General features: G+C 43.5%; 1 protein-coding gene and 1 pseudogene across 1 annotated transcript; both read right to left on the bottom strand.

Annotated features, from left to right (window-relative positions):
- Positions 1-3,147: 3,147 nt before the first annotated feature.
- On the bottom strand, positions 3,148-3,623 carry LOC124686129 (annotated as a pseudogene).
- A 6,101-nt stretch (positions 3,624-9,724) lies between these two features.
- On the bottom strand, positions 9,725-12,193 carry LOC124689394. Its single transcript, XM_047222936.1, has 6 exons — positions 12,058-12,193; positions 11,523-11,991; positions 10,905-11,117; positions 10,667-10,794; positions 10,465-10,580; positions 9,725-9,913 (listed from the first exon to the last, which is right to left on the bottom strand). The coding sequence occupies exons 1-6, from the start codon at positions 12,191-12,193 to the stop codon at positions 9,725-9,727; spliced, it is 1,251 nt and encodes a 416-aa protein (XP_047078892.1).
- Between the last annotated feature and the right edge of the window lie 215 nt (positions 12,194-12,408).

The following is a 12,408-nucleotide window of genomic DNA, read 5'->3' as shown; positions in this document are numbered from 1 at the left end:
ATGAAATGGGAGGCACCCAAGCTATCCAAATGATGTCATGGTAGGGAGTAGCAATTAGGCCTTAAATTTGCGTTTCGTAGGCCGAGGACTCTGAGTATGTGCGGTGGTGGACCGATAGGCCTGCAACTTTTTTGTCTGAAGTGTGTGAAATATTTGTTTTCTATGACGCTATTTACGAAATAGCATGCTATATCGATCAGACTAGAATGTCATAGCATTAGCACTATGGGAGGGTTCATGATGTAGATTTGTTAGCCATGGTCGGAAAATCATGAGTAACCACCCATCTGAAACCGCTCTAGTAGGAATTTGGGTTGTCTAGCCTGATTCAACAAAAAAAAAATGGTTTGAGTGCATTATTCAATCCTTCGTGGTGTGAAACATATACTGGTACGTTGTGATATGCTATTTTACACTTATGCTCAGTTGGTACCCCCATTTTATGAACTTTCAACTTGGTTTAGCTTCATTTCCTTATTTATTGGCTCCTTACTCCTACATGTACAGACCCCTTTGGAACCGCTCGGGTCGTCCCCCTCCTGGGCGACCTAGGGCGGAAACCCTAGCCGCCGCCGCCGCCGTCCTCCCCTCCTCCTCCCGCCCTCCTCGTCGTCCCCGGAGGTCGTCGCCGGCGAAGCCGGGCGCGGCCGGTGATGGGGGCGGCGGGGCTCCTCGCATGATCCCTCCGTGCGGCGGAAGGAGGCTAGCCTCCGCACGGGGGATGGCCCCGGACCGTGGTGGGTGGTGGCGGCGCGGCCCCTCACCGGGAGGCCGGTGATGGTGGCGGCGGCATGGCCTTGATCCGGGGCGCGGCTCTCCTCTTCCTCGTCGCGACCTTCGGGCGGGCGGTGATGGGGGCGGCGTAGCAAACCCGGAACACCGGCGGCGCGATCCTCTCCTTCCGTCCTCGCCTCGGCATCGCCGGGCCAGCGGTGATGGAGACGGATCTCGCACTGCTCCTCCTCATGGTTTGGGACCACGGCACCAAGGGCGGCGGCCCCGGATGGCGGTGGCGCCGTCGACCCGGTGGCGAGGTGGCGGGCGTGGTCCTAGGGTCTCTCTTGCGTGAAGAGGAAGACCTACCGGAGGCCGGGACTCGTGATCTAGCCGGAGTGTTGAGTTCCGGAAGGCTCCGCCGGCGAATGTAACAGTGCTTTGTGCCTGGAGTTTGCTGGATCGGTGGTATTCGGTCGTGCGCACCCATGCTTTTATTCCGACCGTTTGGTCTGGAGGGAGCGGCGCGAAGCTCTTTTTCTGTGTTGACATCAAGTGACTATGGATCCATGATGAAAGTCGGAAGAAGAGAAGTACATGAAGGCCGGAGGGGAGGACTAGCTAAGGGAGGTTCAAGTCTTCGCGCTGTTGAGAGACTTGCTTGGTGTTCCTGGTCTCACAACAGCGGTATGATAGTGGGGGCGACAACATATGTGAAGTTCAGAGTCCTACCTTTCAGGGTGAAATCCCAAGGTCTGGCCTTAACTGGTTGTGCCTGGCAATGACCTTGTTGGAGGCATTGTTTTGAGAGTGGGGACTATCTTCGGGGTGAAAACCTAAGATCGTTGATCGGGCGACGACGGTGTTAGAGCACTGTTCCCTTCTTGGAGGCGTCGTTTTTGGAGAGTCTGTACTTCAGGTGTTGTCTTGGCGGTGGATGTATTGTTGTTGTTATGCCCGAGATACTGTAGCGGGACTTTTATTTCTTAGTTTTCTTTTCTTTTTTTTGGCTGTGTGCATCCGTAGTGCCATTAGGGTAGTGCGTTGTTGCAGAGGCTGGGTGTAATTGATATCTTTTTGATATTAATATATTCCCTTTATCGAAAAAATGTACTGCTCAGTTGGGATGGCACGTTTATTAATAGTGTGTTCTTATTCATGCAATGTTCATGTTGTTTTAACATTATTATTCATGATTATGTCTTGTGATAACAATATACTCACTTGAAGCGAGCGCGGTCGCTGGCAGGGGCTCGAGGGAGGAGTACGTGAACACGCGCGCTGACTGCGCTATGTCCAGGTCGACGCATTTGCAACTCAAATTTAGGCCGGAATAGATCGGCGCGAACATGGCGGTCATTATACGTCGGACTGCTGGGCTGGAATTTTGGCCTCCGTGGTTCCGTTTTGATGCAAAGAGACGTATTTGATCCTTTTGCATCTGGCCAACATTTTTGAAGTTCGTGAAGATGAAGACTGACATGTGTGTGTGGATGATCAACATGGTTAATTTCAATAATACTATTTTTTGTTTTATGCGCAACATTTGATTAATCAATTATTTTATAAACGACTACAATATTCAGCACTACTGGACTTCTCCATCTTTAGACGTAGAGATCGATATGAATTTACATTACTATAAAAACAAAGCATCTAAGGAAACCTACCACACAGTAATGCTATTGCTACCAAATACACATGATTGAAGACGTATTTCTGCATGCAGCCTTGCAGGAAACCAGTCGTTGCGACGTTCGTCCATTCATCATGCTCACTGTTGGCCTGTTGTACTCCAACTAGACAACGAAGAACTTGAAATGATTCTACTGAAAGGTTTTCCAGTGAGCTCCCACGACCATTGGATGGTCGCCACACAGACGAGAAGTACCCATGTGTACTACCTCCTTTTCTGGATGCCTCTCACTTTCATCTATTTTATCTTCCAAAAATGTTAACAATGTCATCGCGTTCCTCAGTTGGTACTCTTGGAAATACTAAGAAGCAAGAGGGAAACTTCTGTACATATAGATACAGACGACGAGAGGATATGGCACCGCATTTTGGGTGTCAAGTAGGTGGATAGGTAAGATGATACGGTGTTCATTCATTCTAGAATTGCTGTTGCAATACGACAGCGATTCTGGTAGCTAGGCCTTCTTTGAACTGCCACCGGTGGAGCACATGTAAACACAGATGAAAGCTTCAAGTCTTCTGTACTGCATAGACACGAAACAAAATTCTTTTTCGAAATGGAGACACAAAACTAAATGGCGTGAAGCATAAGAGAATCGATATATAGTCGGATATAGCATAGTCGATATTGAGAATACATAGCAAATTAATACGGAAATGCTTCGCTCGTACTGTACAACCTAACTACGTAGTACGTACACTAGTACCAACTACGAAGAGAAGAACGGCTACAACTAATTACATGACGATGCACGCCGCGTTGGGGTTGTCGTCGGAGAAGGCGGACGTGTACTTGACCTCGGTCGACGACGCCCTGGCGAGCGGCGCGGCGGCGGGGTCGGCGGCGACGTTCCGGACGTACCCGGGCGGCGCCTTCTTGTCGTAGGCGCCGGGCGCGTATGGGTGCGGCACGACGTCGTAGGGCACGTACGGCCACGGCTCCACCCGCTTGCCGGTCTTGCGCGCCACCCGCCGCATGAGCTTCGCCGGGTCGTCGATGTACCCGGTCACGGCCACCTTGCTCTGCTTGGGCACCACCTCGACGCCGGTGACGCCGTGGAGGCCGTGCACAGGGCCTTGCGGATGCGGCGCTCGCAGCCCTCGCAGTCGATCCGGACCTTCATCTCCACCGTCGTCAGCTGCGGCCGCTTCTTGACGCGCCGCCGCGTGCGCAGCGACGGGCACATCTCCGACAGCCCGTCCAGGACGCCCATTGTCTGGTCGATCGTCTCTCTCTCGCTCTCTGTGTGTTTCGCAGGATCAAGCGATTGCAAGGTAGTAGCTCTAGCTCTGAAGTAATATAAGGCGCGAGGAAGGATGGGCGTAGAAGGTGCGCGCGACGTCGAACACGTACGGAAGGTACGTGCGTGTGAGGAGACGATTGGCGAAGGATCCAGCGGGCCACTCTCCGTCGGGATGGGTTCTCTCTGTTGAAAAAACCTGCCACGTCAACCCCCAAAACGTAGAATTGGAGAAACGCGTCCTGCTGTACGTGGATGGCTTGGATTGCTACTCTTTGACACATTTTCTCGCTTACTTTGGTATTCAGTTCCATCGCCTTTCGAGTCGGCCTACGTCCTTGATAACCACGGGAACAATCAAGGACTTTGCTACCCGGCGGCGCCGCACAAAGCTAGATTCGTGCGGCGGCTGCCAGCCTGTGGACCCGCGCACGTCGACCCGTCCTTGACCAGCACGCGTGGTCCCGCGCATCTTGTCGTTTAGCGCAGCACGTGCTCTTCCCGCCCAAAAACTGTCCACGTCGTCCAAAAATACGGCCCAGTAACGAAAAAAGCCCACGTAACAGGATTGGGCCAAAAATATCTCTGCCCCGAGTGGAGACCACGTAGTAAACTACAGGACAAAAAGCTCACGTGCCATGCCACCCTTTTAACAGCTGACCTTCTTCTTCCTCAAGACAGCAAAACAGATCTCGATCGAAACCCATCTTTTGCAGTGGTTGAAGAAGAGAAGAAGGAGCAGAAAAAGAAGAAGCTGGAGCAAGAACAGGAAAACCAAGATCTCAAAACCAAGAACGGGAAAACCAAGATTAAAGGTATGCACATAGAACTCATCCGGAACTCATCCGAATGCGGTAGTCATAGTATAATTCGCTAGCCGGACATATGAACATGGATCACCCAAAACAAAAACTTACTATTTACGGTAGCCATAAACAGGAACATCCCTAGATTACGATATGGATACTACTCTAGCGGATTTGATAACTTGATCATAATAGAAAAGAGTGGACACATGTTCCAGATGCATAGCATGAATCTTGAACTTGACCATCTTCCCAGAAATCTAACTCCATCATTGCTACAAAAAATATTGCTTGAATGCTCCCACCCTTGATCAGCTTTGCTTGGATAAACAACCCTATCTTGATCAATTACCCTTGGACAACACCTTCTTGCTGGATACAAAAACATGAAACGAAATTAGCAACTACCGATTCTTACAAAAAGATCTTCTCTTACGGGTTGCGAGATATGGATGTCGACAAACACATGTGGATGGATGTGCATAACCAAACTGTATCATTGCAACCAGCTACAAAAACACAAGGTGAAGTGCAAGCAGCTAACAACAACCAAGGTGAGGTGCAAGCAGCTACAAACAAACAAGGTGAATATTACACATCAAGTTTCCATAATTATTTAAAAGAGTTACCAGAATGCTTAAATGAAAAATACAAAATAGTAAAGTTAATTTAAATTGTTTACTGAAAAAGAGTTACCAGAATGCTTATACAACATTTTTACAAGTCAATAAAATTCCCATGTAAACTGAAAAGAGTTACCAGAATAGTTGAATCAAATTACCAAAGAATTACCTACTGAACTTCAACAAAGTATTATGCAGTAGCTACCTTAACTGAATACTTATGAATTTGCATTTGTACTAATGTTTTCTATTTGCAAAAATGAACGAGATATGACTTTGAGCAAGCAAGCTGAAGAAACAAACTCCATGGCACTATCGGCTGAGCTAGATTGCACCGAGATGATGTTTCCACGAGTCAATTACAGCTAACACAACCTCCGGGGCACGCTGTCGGCTGAGTTAGAATGCACGGAGATGACGTTACCACGGTCAAGTACAGCTAACACACCTCCGGCGGGACCTAGCAACGAGAGATGCAAGGAATGCCGAAGCGGTTTCGACTCCACGGGCACCTTTTCCAAACATGACATTCGACACACTTGAGGATGCACACGAGGCATTACTTGAGTTTTTCATATAAAAGAGGCTTTGGCATTAGGTACAACTACGGGAAGAAGTACGAAGTATTTGGAGAAATAATAAGGGCAGCAATGGTTTGCCACAAAGCGAGGTCACCAAGCAAAGGAAAAAGAGGATACACGAAACCCAAACCGGTAGTGGCGAGAAAGGAACAAAAGTACAAATGCTAGGACGAGAATGCCCTGCAAGAATGCTAGTTAAACTACGAGACAAAGAGTGGGTGGTCACCGAGTTTAATGATGAACACAATCACCCCATTTTTAAGAAGTGGTCGCTCACTTCTTTTCTCCGCTCACACGGACATATACCGAGAGGAAGACAAGGATTTCATCAAGGTGCTACACACGGTCAATATGGAAACTAGTAGAATGATGCGGTGATGGCACAAACTGTATGAGTCAGTGGAAGGTGTTCCATACACACCTAAAGATATGGCCAACTTCAGATCGACACTTCGTGCTCAAAACAAGTTCACAGATATGCAAGATACAATGGAGTACTTCGAACAAATGAAACTGCAAGACAAGGATTTCTACTATAGGTACAAACTTGATGATGAAGATAGAGTGCAATACTTGTTTTGGGTGGATGGTGCATCTAGAAAAGCATACAAAAACTACAATGACTGCATATCATTTGATGCGACATACTTGACAAACAAATACAAGATGCCGTTTGCACCATTCATTGGGATTAACAACCATGGACAATCTATCCAACTAGGATGTGGTTTCTTGAGGAATGAGTTAACTGAGAGCTACATATGGCTTTTTGAGTCATTCTTGCTAGCTATGGATGGCCTAGCACCACTGAACATAATAACAGATCAAGATGGTGCAATGCGATCTGCAATACTAGCAATGTTTCCAAATGCAACACATCGGAATTGCCAGATGGCACATAGTAGAAAAGGCAACAGAAGAGATTGGCCCATTTGTTGCAAAGATAAAAGGCTTGCGTGAAGAAATGAATGACTGCATCAACTGCAGCTTAACACCAGAAGACTTTGAAATGAAATGGAACTTGATGGTGTACAAGCATAGGCTAGCGAGACCATGAAAAAATAACAGCTCCGTACAACAAAAGAAGCTACTGGGTTCCTGCATACTTTATGCATAACTTCTATCCTTTCCTCCAGACTACACAGAGAAGTGAGGGGTTCAATGCAGTACTGAAGAAATATGTAACCCCTACTAATTCTGTCATCGAGTTTGTTAGACAGTATGCTGATATCCAATCTAAGATGATAAAAGCACAAAACAAGGAGGAGTCAGACTCAGCACTTTTAACAGCAAGAAATTGGTGTTGGAACCCACTGGAAACTCAAATGGCACAGCTTTACACAAAAAACATACACACTCGCTTCCAGGCTGAACTGCAATCGAGCATGTGCTACAACATAAAAGAGATTGCTCAACATACATACCAGGTGTACTTGCATAACCAAATTTGTACCAAACTACTACAACGAGGTCCTATGAAGTTTATGCCAGACTCTAAAAATGGAGAATACAGATGTGCTTGCTGCAAGTTTGAAAGGGATGGTATTCTCTGCTGCCACATCTTAAAGGTAAAAAGCAAAAAAAAATATAGTTGACATCAGAAAAACCATATTCTCTGAGTTAGGTTACCTATAAAAGTATCCATTAATGCCAGTTTAAATTACACATGTATGCTGATTACTATTTTCCAATGATTTAAACATGTAGGCCATGTTACAGCTTGGAGTTTGCGAGATACCGGTAAGGTATATTCTCCGCAGGTGGACATGGAGTGCTGAAGAAGATTTGGTAGTAGAAAAACCAGGGGAGCGAGCAGTAATGCCAGGAGGAATCAAGAAAGAAGATGTGGCTGCATGTCAATTGTAATGAGTTCAAAGGGCTAGCAATTGGTGCAAATGAGACGAGAAGATGGCGAGAAAATTAGTCCGTATGCACATGAAAGCATTGAAGAAAGACTTGGCTGCCCTTAAAAGGGAGACTGCTAAGAGAGCTAAGCGAGTCAACCACAACCCAACGAAGCAAGCGCAAACCAAAGCGAGCAAGAATACGCAAGGGATCAAGTGCCTTTGCGGCAAGCAAGTTCTGGTCCAAAAGCACGTCGGAAGAAACGAAACAAGCATCTGCGTCAACTTCAGCAACTACGGCGAATGAAACGAGCAACTCCTTCCGCAATGCCGGAAACTTCGAAACACAAGTTCCGACATCCAGGGATCCACGTGTATCAAACACAAAAGGAAGGAAGCGAAAGAAAGCATTTCGAAGCCATTGGACATAGGAAGGAAGGAAATCCGTGTATGCAAACAATGTGGCTCCACGGTGCATGATTCAAGGACATGCACACGAGAGGGGGAGTTGTTTGATCCGAATAACTAAAAATTAAGCGGTTCTGTTGTCTTATTTTGTTTAAGTTGTTCCGGAATTCGGAGATGTGACCGGACAAGATGTAATACATATGCATTCTATATCGTATTTGAATACATATGCATTCTATACTGTATTTGATTGTCGTTTGTGTATTACCTTATAGAATTATTGACTAAATTTGATCTCCAGTTATCTTTCTCTTCATTGATGTCAGCTGTGAGCCACCTGTAAGGCATCACTCTTCTTAGCTTGCTGACGTCCCCCTTGCCAAGCAATGGAATATTCTGTCCATCCCACTTCTCAACATTGTACAGAGCATGGAAACCGCAATCAAAGCTTACAATGAAGAAGAGGAAAAAGTCATTATCGAACAATTATATATTAGAAAAGGGAACATCACAAACAGAAATCAAAAATGGTACATGCGTGACGTACTTTGTTTCCTGCATGGGAACATCAATAACTTTTATTTCCCAGTTCTCAATCTGAATCTTGGATGTACTATAGTGCACCTTCCATATATACTTGATCCTGCTAACAAGATTGCTTGCATGGTTCATCAAAGATTCACTTGATTCTCCTCGCATTGAGTCTAACACTTCAAACCTTCCAGCTTGGATATTGAGAGACAAAGAATACCAGTGATTTCCTTCTTTATTTCCTCTTGATATTTCTTCAAAAACAACAAAAGTAACCTGTATGGCAAAAAAACACATGAAACCTAGTAAAAACAAAAACAGTTTAAAGTTTCCACAAAAGGTAGCAAAATAAAATTACAAAAAGGATTGGGAAAGTGAAAAAGAAAAATAAAGAACAAACCAGAAACTACCTGCTTCATCACACTAAGTGAATAATCCGAGGTTCTTTTGAACAGAGACACAACAGCTTTCTTCTCAAATTCACCATTCATCAGGAAAAGGGATGTTTGAAATGGGACTATCACCTTCCCTTCAACGAGTGTTAGTGCGCGCAGGTACTCAATGCCAACTTCCATACGGTGATTAGACAATTCACCTCTACCATGTATAGAATCGGCTAAATCACTTGTGTGAGCCCAACTATCTTGGTATTTGATGATTTGGTACCTATATTTTTTTGAAGACAACATGATTAAAAGATGGAAAATAATAAGCTATGATAGCATAATAACTACTAAATACCTATCTGCAAAAATGTAAGTACAGTTATTGGCTTCTATATCAAAATATAACATATTTCCGGAGACACAAAACTGCCACAATTACTAAATACAACTTCCTATTAATTGAAACACAACTACCAAGTTTATGTACATAGTTATCAGGTAGTGTAACAAAAACAACTAGTGTACATACTTGAGAAAAACAGATCACTATGACATTTCACATTCCACTTAACGAGTTGTCTTAGCAAAAGAAGAATGAAAACATGATTCGCTAAAAACTTTCGAGAAAATAAAAGAGTAAGATATAAAGCTACACTATTACACAAAAAAGAAAAAGGAAAGAACTTACTTTCGATATTTGATTTCATCTGGTCTTTGATGCTTGTTGCTCGAGCATGATAAGCTGGTAAATTTCTTCTTGTTCAGTTGTCACTTTAATTGCACTTGTCAAAAGGTGATCGCATGAAGTGTGACGACTTCTTGACTCTCACTTTATGTGGCTGAACCTTTGGTGTTACGCTTTGGATGTAATTTCCATGTTGTGTAACGATGAGGTTCAAGCAGCTGATTTCAATGCTCGCTGCCTTTCTAAGAAGGCTTTAGATGCCTTCTCATACTTTGCAAGCTCTTTAACTCCCTTTTCACTTAGGTGAGTAATGTTTCCTGCCATTACTTGCTGAACCTCCTCAGATAAGGTGAATTCTTCAAAATCAACATCGCTTGATGTGTTTCCAAGCAGTTTCAGCTACATCCAAAAAGCAAAGAAATAAAAACACTTAGCAAAAATGTTATGTTAGTGCGTACAAAAAGTAAAAGATATTTGTGCAAGCTAGACATTAGTGCATAAGCATACCTTCAGGATTTGACCAAGATAGAGGAGCAACATTCAACACAAAATCAGCGACTACATCGTCATCTGAGCAAATAATATCCAACTCAGAACCACTTGTTGAAGTTTCCTGGGAATTGAAACCAAGATCAAAGCTTGGTGGTGTGAACATACCAGGATGACTATATTTCTTTTCACCAAGTGATGAAGTTCCTTTATCAACCCGTTTTCTTTTACGTAAAGGCCGTGTAGCGATAATACTATCCAACCCAACAAATCTTGAAAGTATCCCGATTTCTTGACAGATTCGGAAAGATTCCTAACGAGCATGTATGATATCTTCCGAGACTCTAATAGGGGATGCTTGCTCTAACCCATAACCACCAAGATTTGCATGCACAAGAGGAGATATTCTGCATTTGCTTCCGGAAATATCACTTGGTAGATGATGATGTTCGCTGTTGTACAGGAGAAACAACAATGGACCTGCAAGTGTTGGTTCCAGTGAAAGATTTTGGAGTCTGAGCATCAACAACAGTTGGAGAGATAGGGATTGCACTGTCTTTTGAATTGCCATCTTTTACTGTCGGCGATTTTGTAGCGAAGGAGATATTGGAATGGCACTGTAACTGTTTTCCCATCTTGCCTACTTGCGGACTTAGTACAAACTTGAAGATTTTGTAATATTCTTGGTTTTCAGAATTGAATCTGAACATTGAGGAATGCTTTCATCACGCATTCGTGCAAGCCTTGGAGATTTTCTTGCTGGTACAGTTGTCGGCAATGCAAGACGTTTCCTACATATGCAAAAGTAAGAGTCAACTGTGACCAATTAAAGTAAAAATGCATATGCAAAACATAGACAAAAAGTAATTAACAAAAGGTTCAACTGTGATCATCCACATACCTTTTCTTTAACCGATTATCCTTGTCCACCTTCTCATCAGAAGTTAAATCGTGAACAACAACACCACTAGGGAGGACAGGTATGTCTTCAGCAACGACAACATTCAAGGGGGCAAAATCATTTTCTGAAATGAGACTCTCCGAGGAAAGTACATCTTTGCTTCCTGCTGCAACATTTATAGCACTAGAGTCCAATTGATGATGAAGTCTTTCCCTGTTTCAAACAAACCATGATTTATTAACAAAAAAAACTACAAAAAAATGTTTTAAAATGCAGCTACCAAATTATCTACCTGAAGTTATCATGTTTTTAAAAAACAAACTACCAAAATACTTAAGTGCAGTTATCACATTTCTTCATAAAAAGGATCTACTAGTTATATTAGAACACAACTATAAAGTTTGGTTGATTCAGCAACCATAATTAGCATTGCAGCTATGAGGTTACTTCAATTAAGCTATCAGAATAATTTAAATAGTTAACAGAATCATGAGTAAAAACCAAACTAAAACAAAAAAAGAACAACAATCAGTATTCAGCAACTATAAAAAGTAATACTCCCAACAGTGACCAGGACTATATTAGAAAACAGTAAAAAAATGTGTAGTACAAACATACCTTTCTAGTCTAGTCTCAAAAACATGATGCTCTTGCTCATTTGTTGCATTGCTCAAGTCAACAGGTTCAGAATCCTTCTCCAACTCAGATGTTGCAATGTTTACGGCAACAGATTCAGATAGTTTCACCAGCCCAGTTGTTGCATTGTTAAGGGCAACAGATTCATATTCTCCATCTTTGGCAACACGAATTCCAAGCTCTTCTGCAACAATATTCTTCACAACTTCATTCAATCCAGCAATCCTAGGCTTCTTCATCAAACCAAGACTTGATGCAAGAACAGCTGCACTGCCCCTAATCCTCTCTTCAACTTGCTCTGTACTTTCTGACGGTGAATCAGGTGTGAACCCGGAAACATCAGCAATGTTACCTTCAGCTTCAGACCGATCCAAATCACTATATGTTGGAACCGCAATTTGAGAGTGCATAGGAGGAGGAGATAAACTTGTGCTTGCTTCTTGAAGAATTTCTGTTGGTGTTACGAAGTGTGATCATCAACAATTCCTTTACCGACAAGAACAGGTTCGTGGTTTACCACGTCTAGTAACAACAGTGGGAGACATCTCTTCATTCTCCTCTGATTCAGACGCACTTAAGTCAACATTTTCTTCATCACTAGCTTGCTCAACAACATCGTCATTTTCAGTATCGGTATCAGCTGATTCAGTCATGCCTTGCACAAGATTGCTCAACAGACCATTGAGGCCTGATGCAAAAGTTTGCATTAAGGTGTAGGCTTTGATCCGTTCGTTGTAACCAAAAATGAGAAAACCCGAAAAGATTAGTTAGTGCGGATGATATTCAGCAAAAATACATAAAAAAAATCAAATGTTACAAATGACTGACTTAACATGCGAGAAAGTTTTAAATCATACCTTCGTTTGCA

This window comes from Lolium rigidum, chromosome 2 (genome assembly GCF_022539505.1).
Source record: "Lolium rigidum isolate FL_2022 chromosome 2, APGP_CSIRO_Lrig_0.1, whole genome shotgun sequence".
Classification (NCBI taxonomy): domain Eukaryota; kingdom Viridiplantae; phylum Streptophyta; class Magnoliopsida; order Poales; family Poaceae; genus Lolium; species Lolium rigidum.
This window is presented reverse-complemented; position numbering and strand designations above follow the sequence as displayed.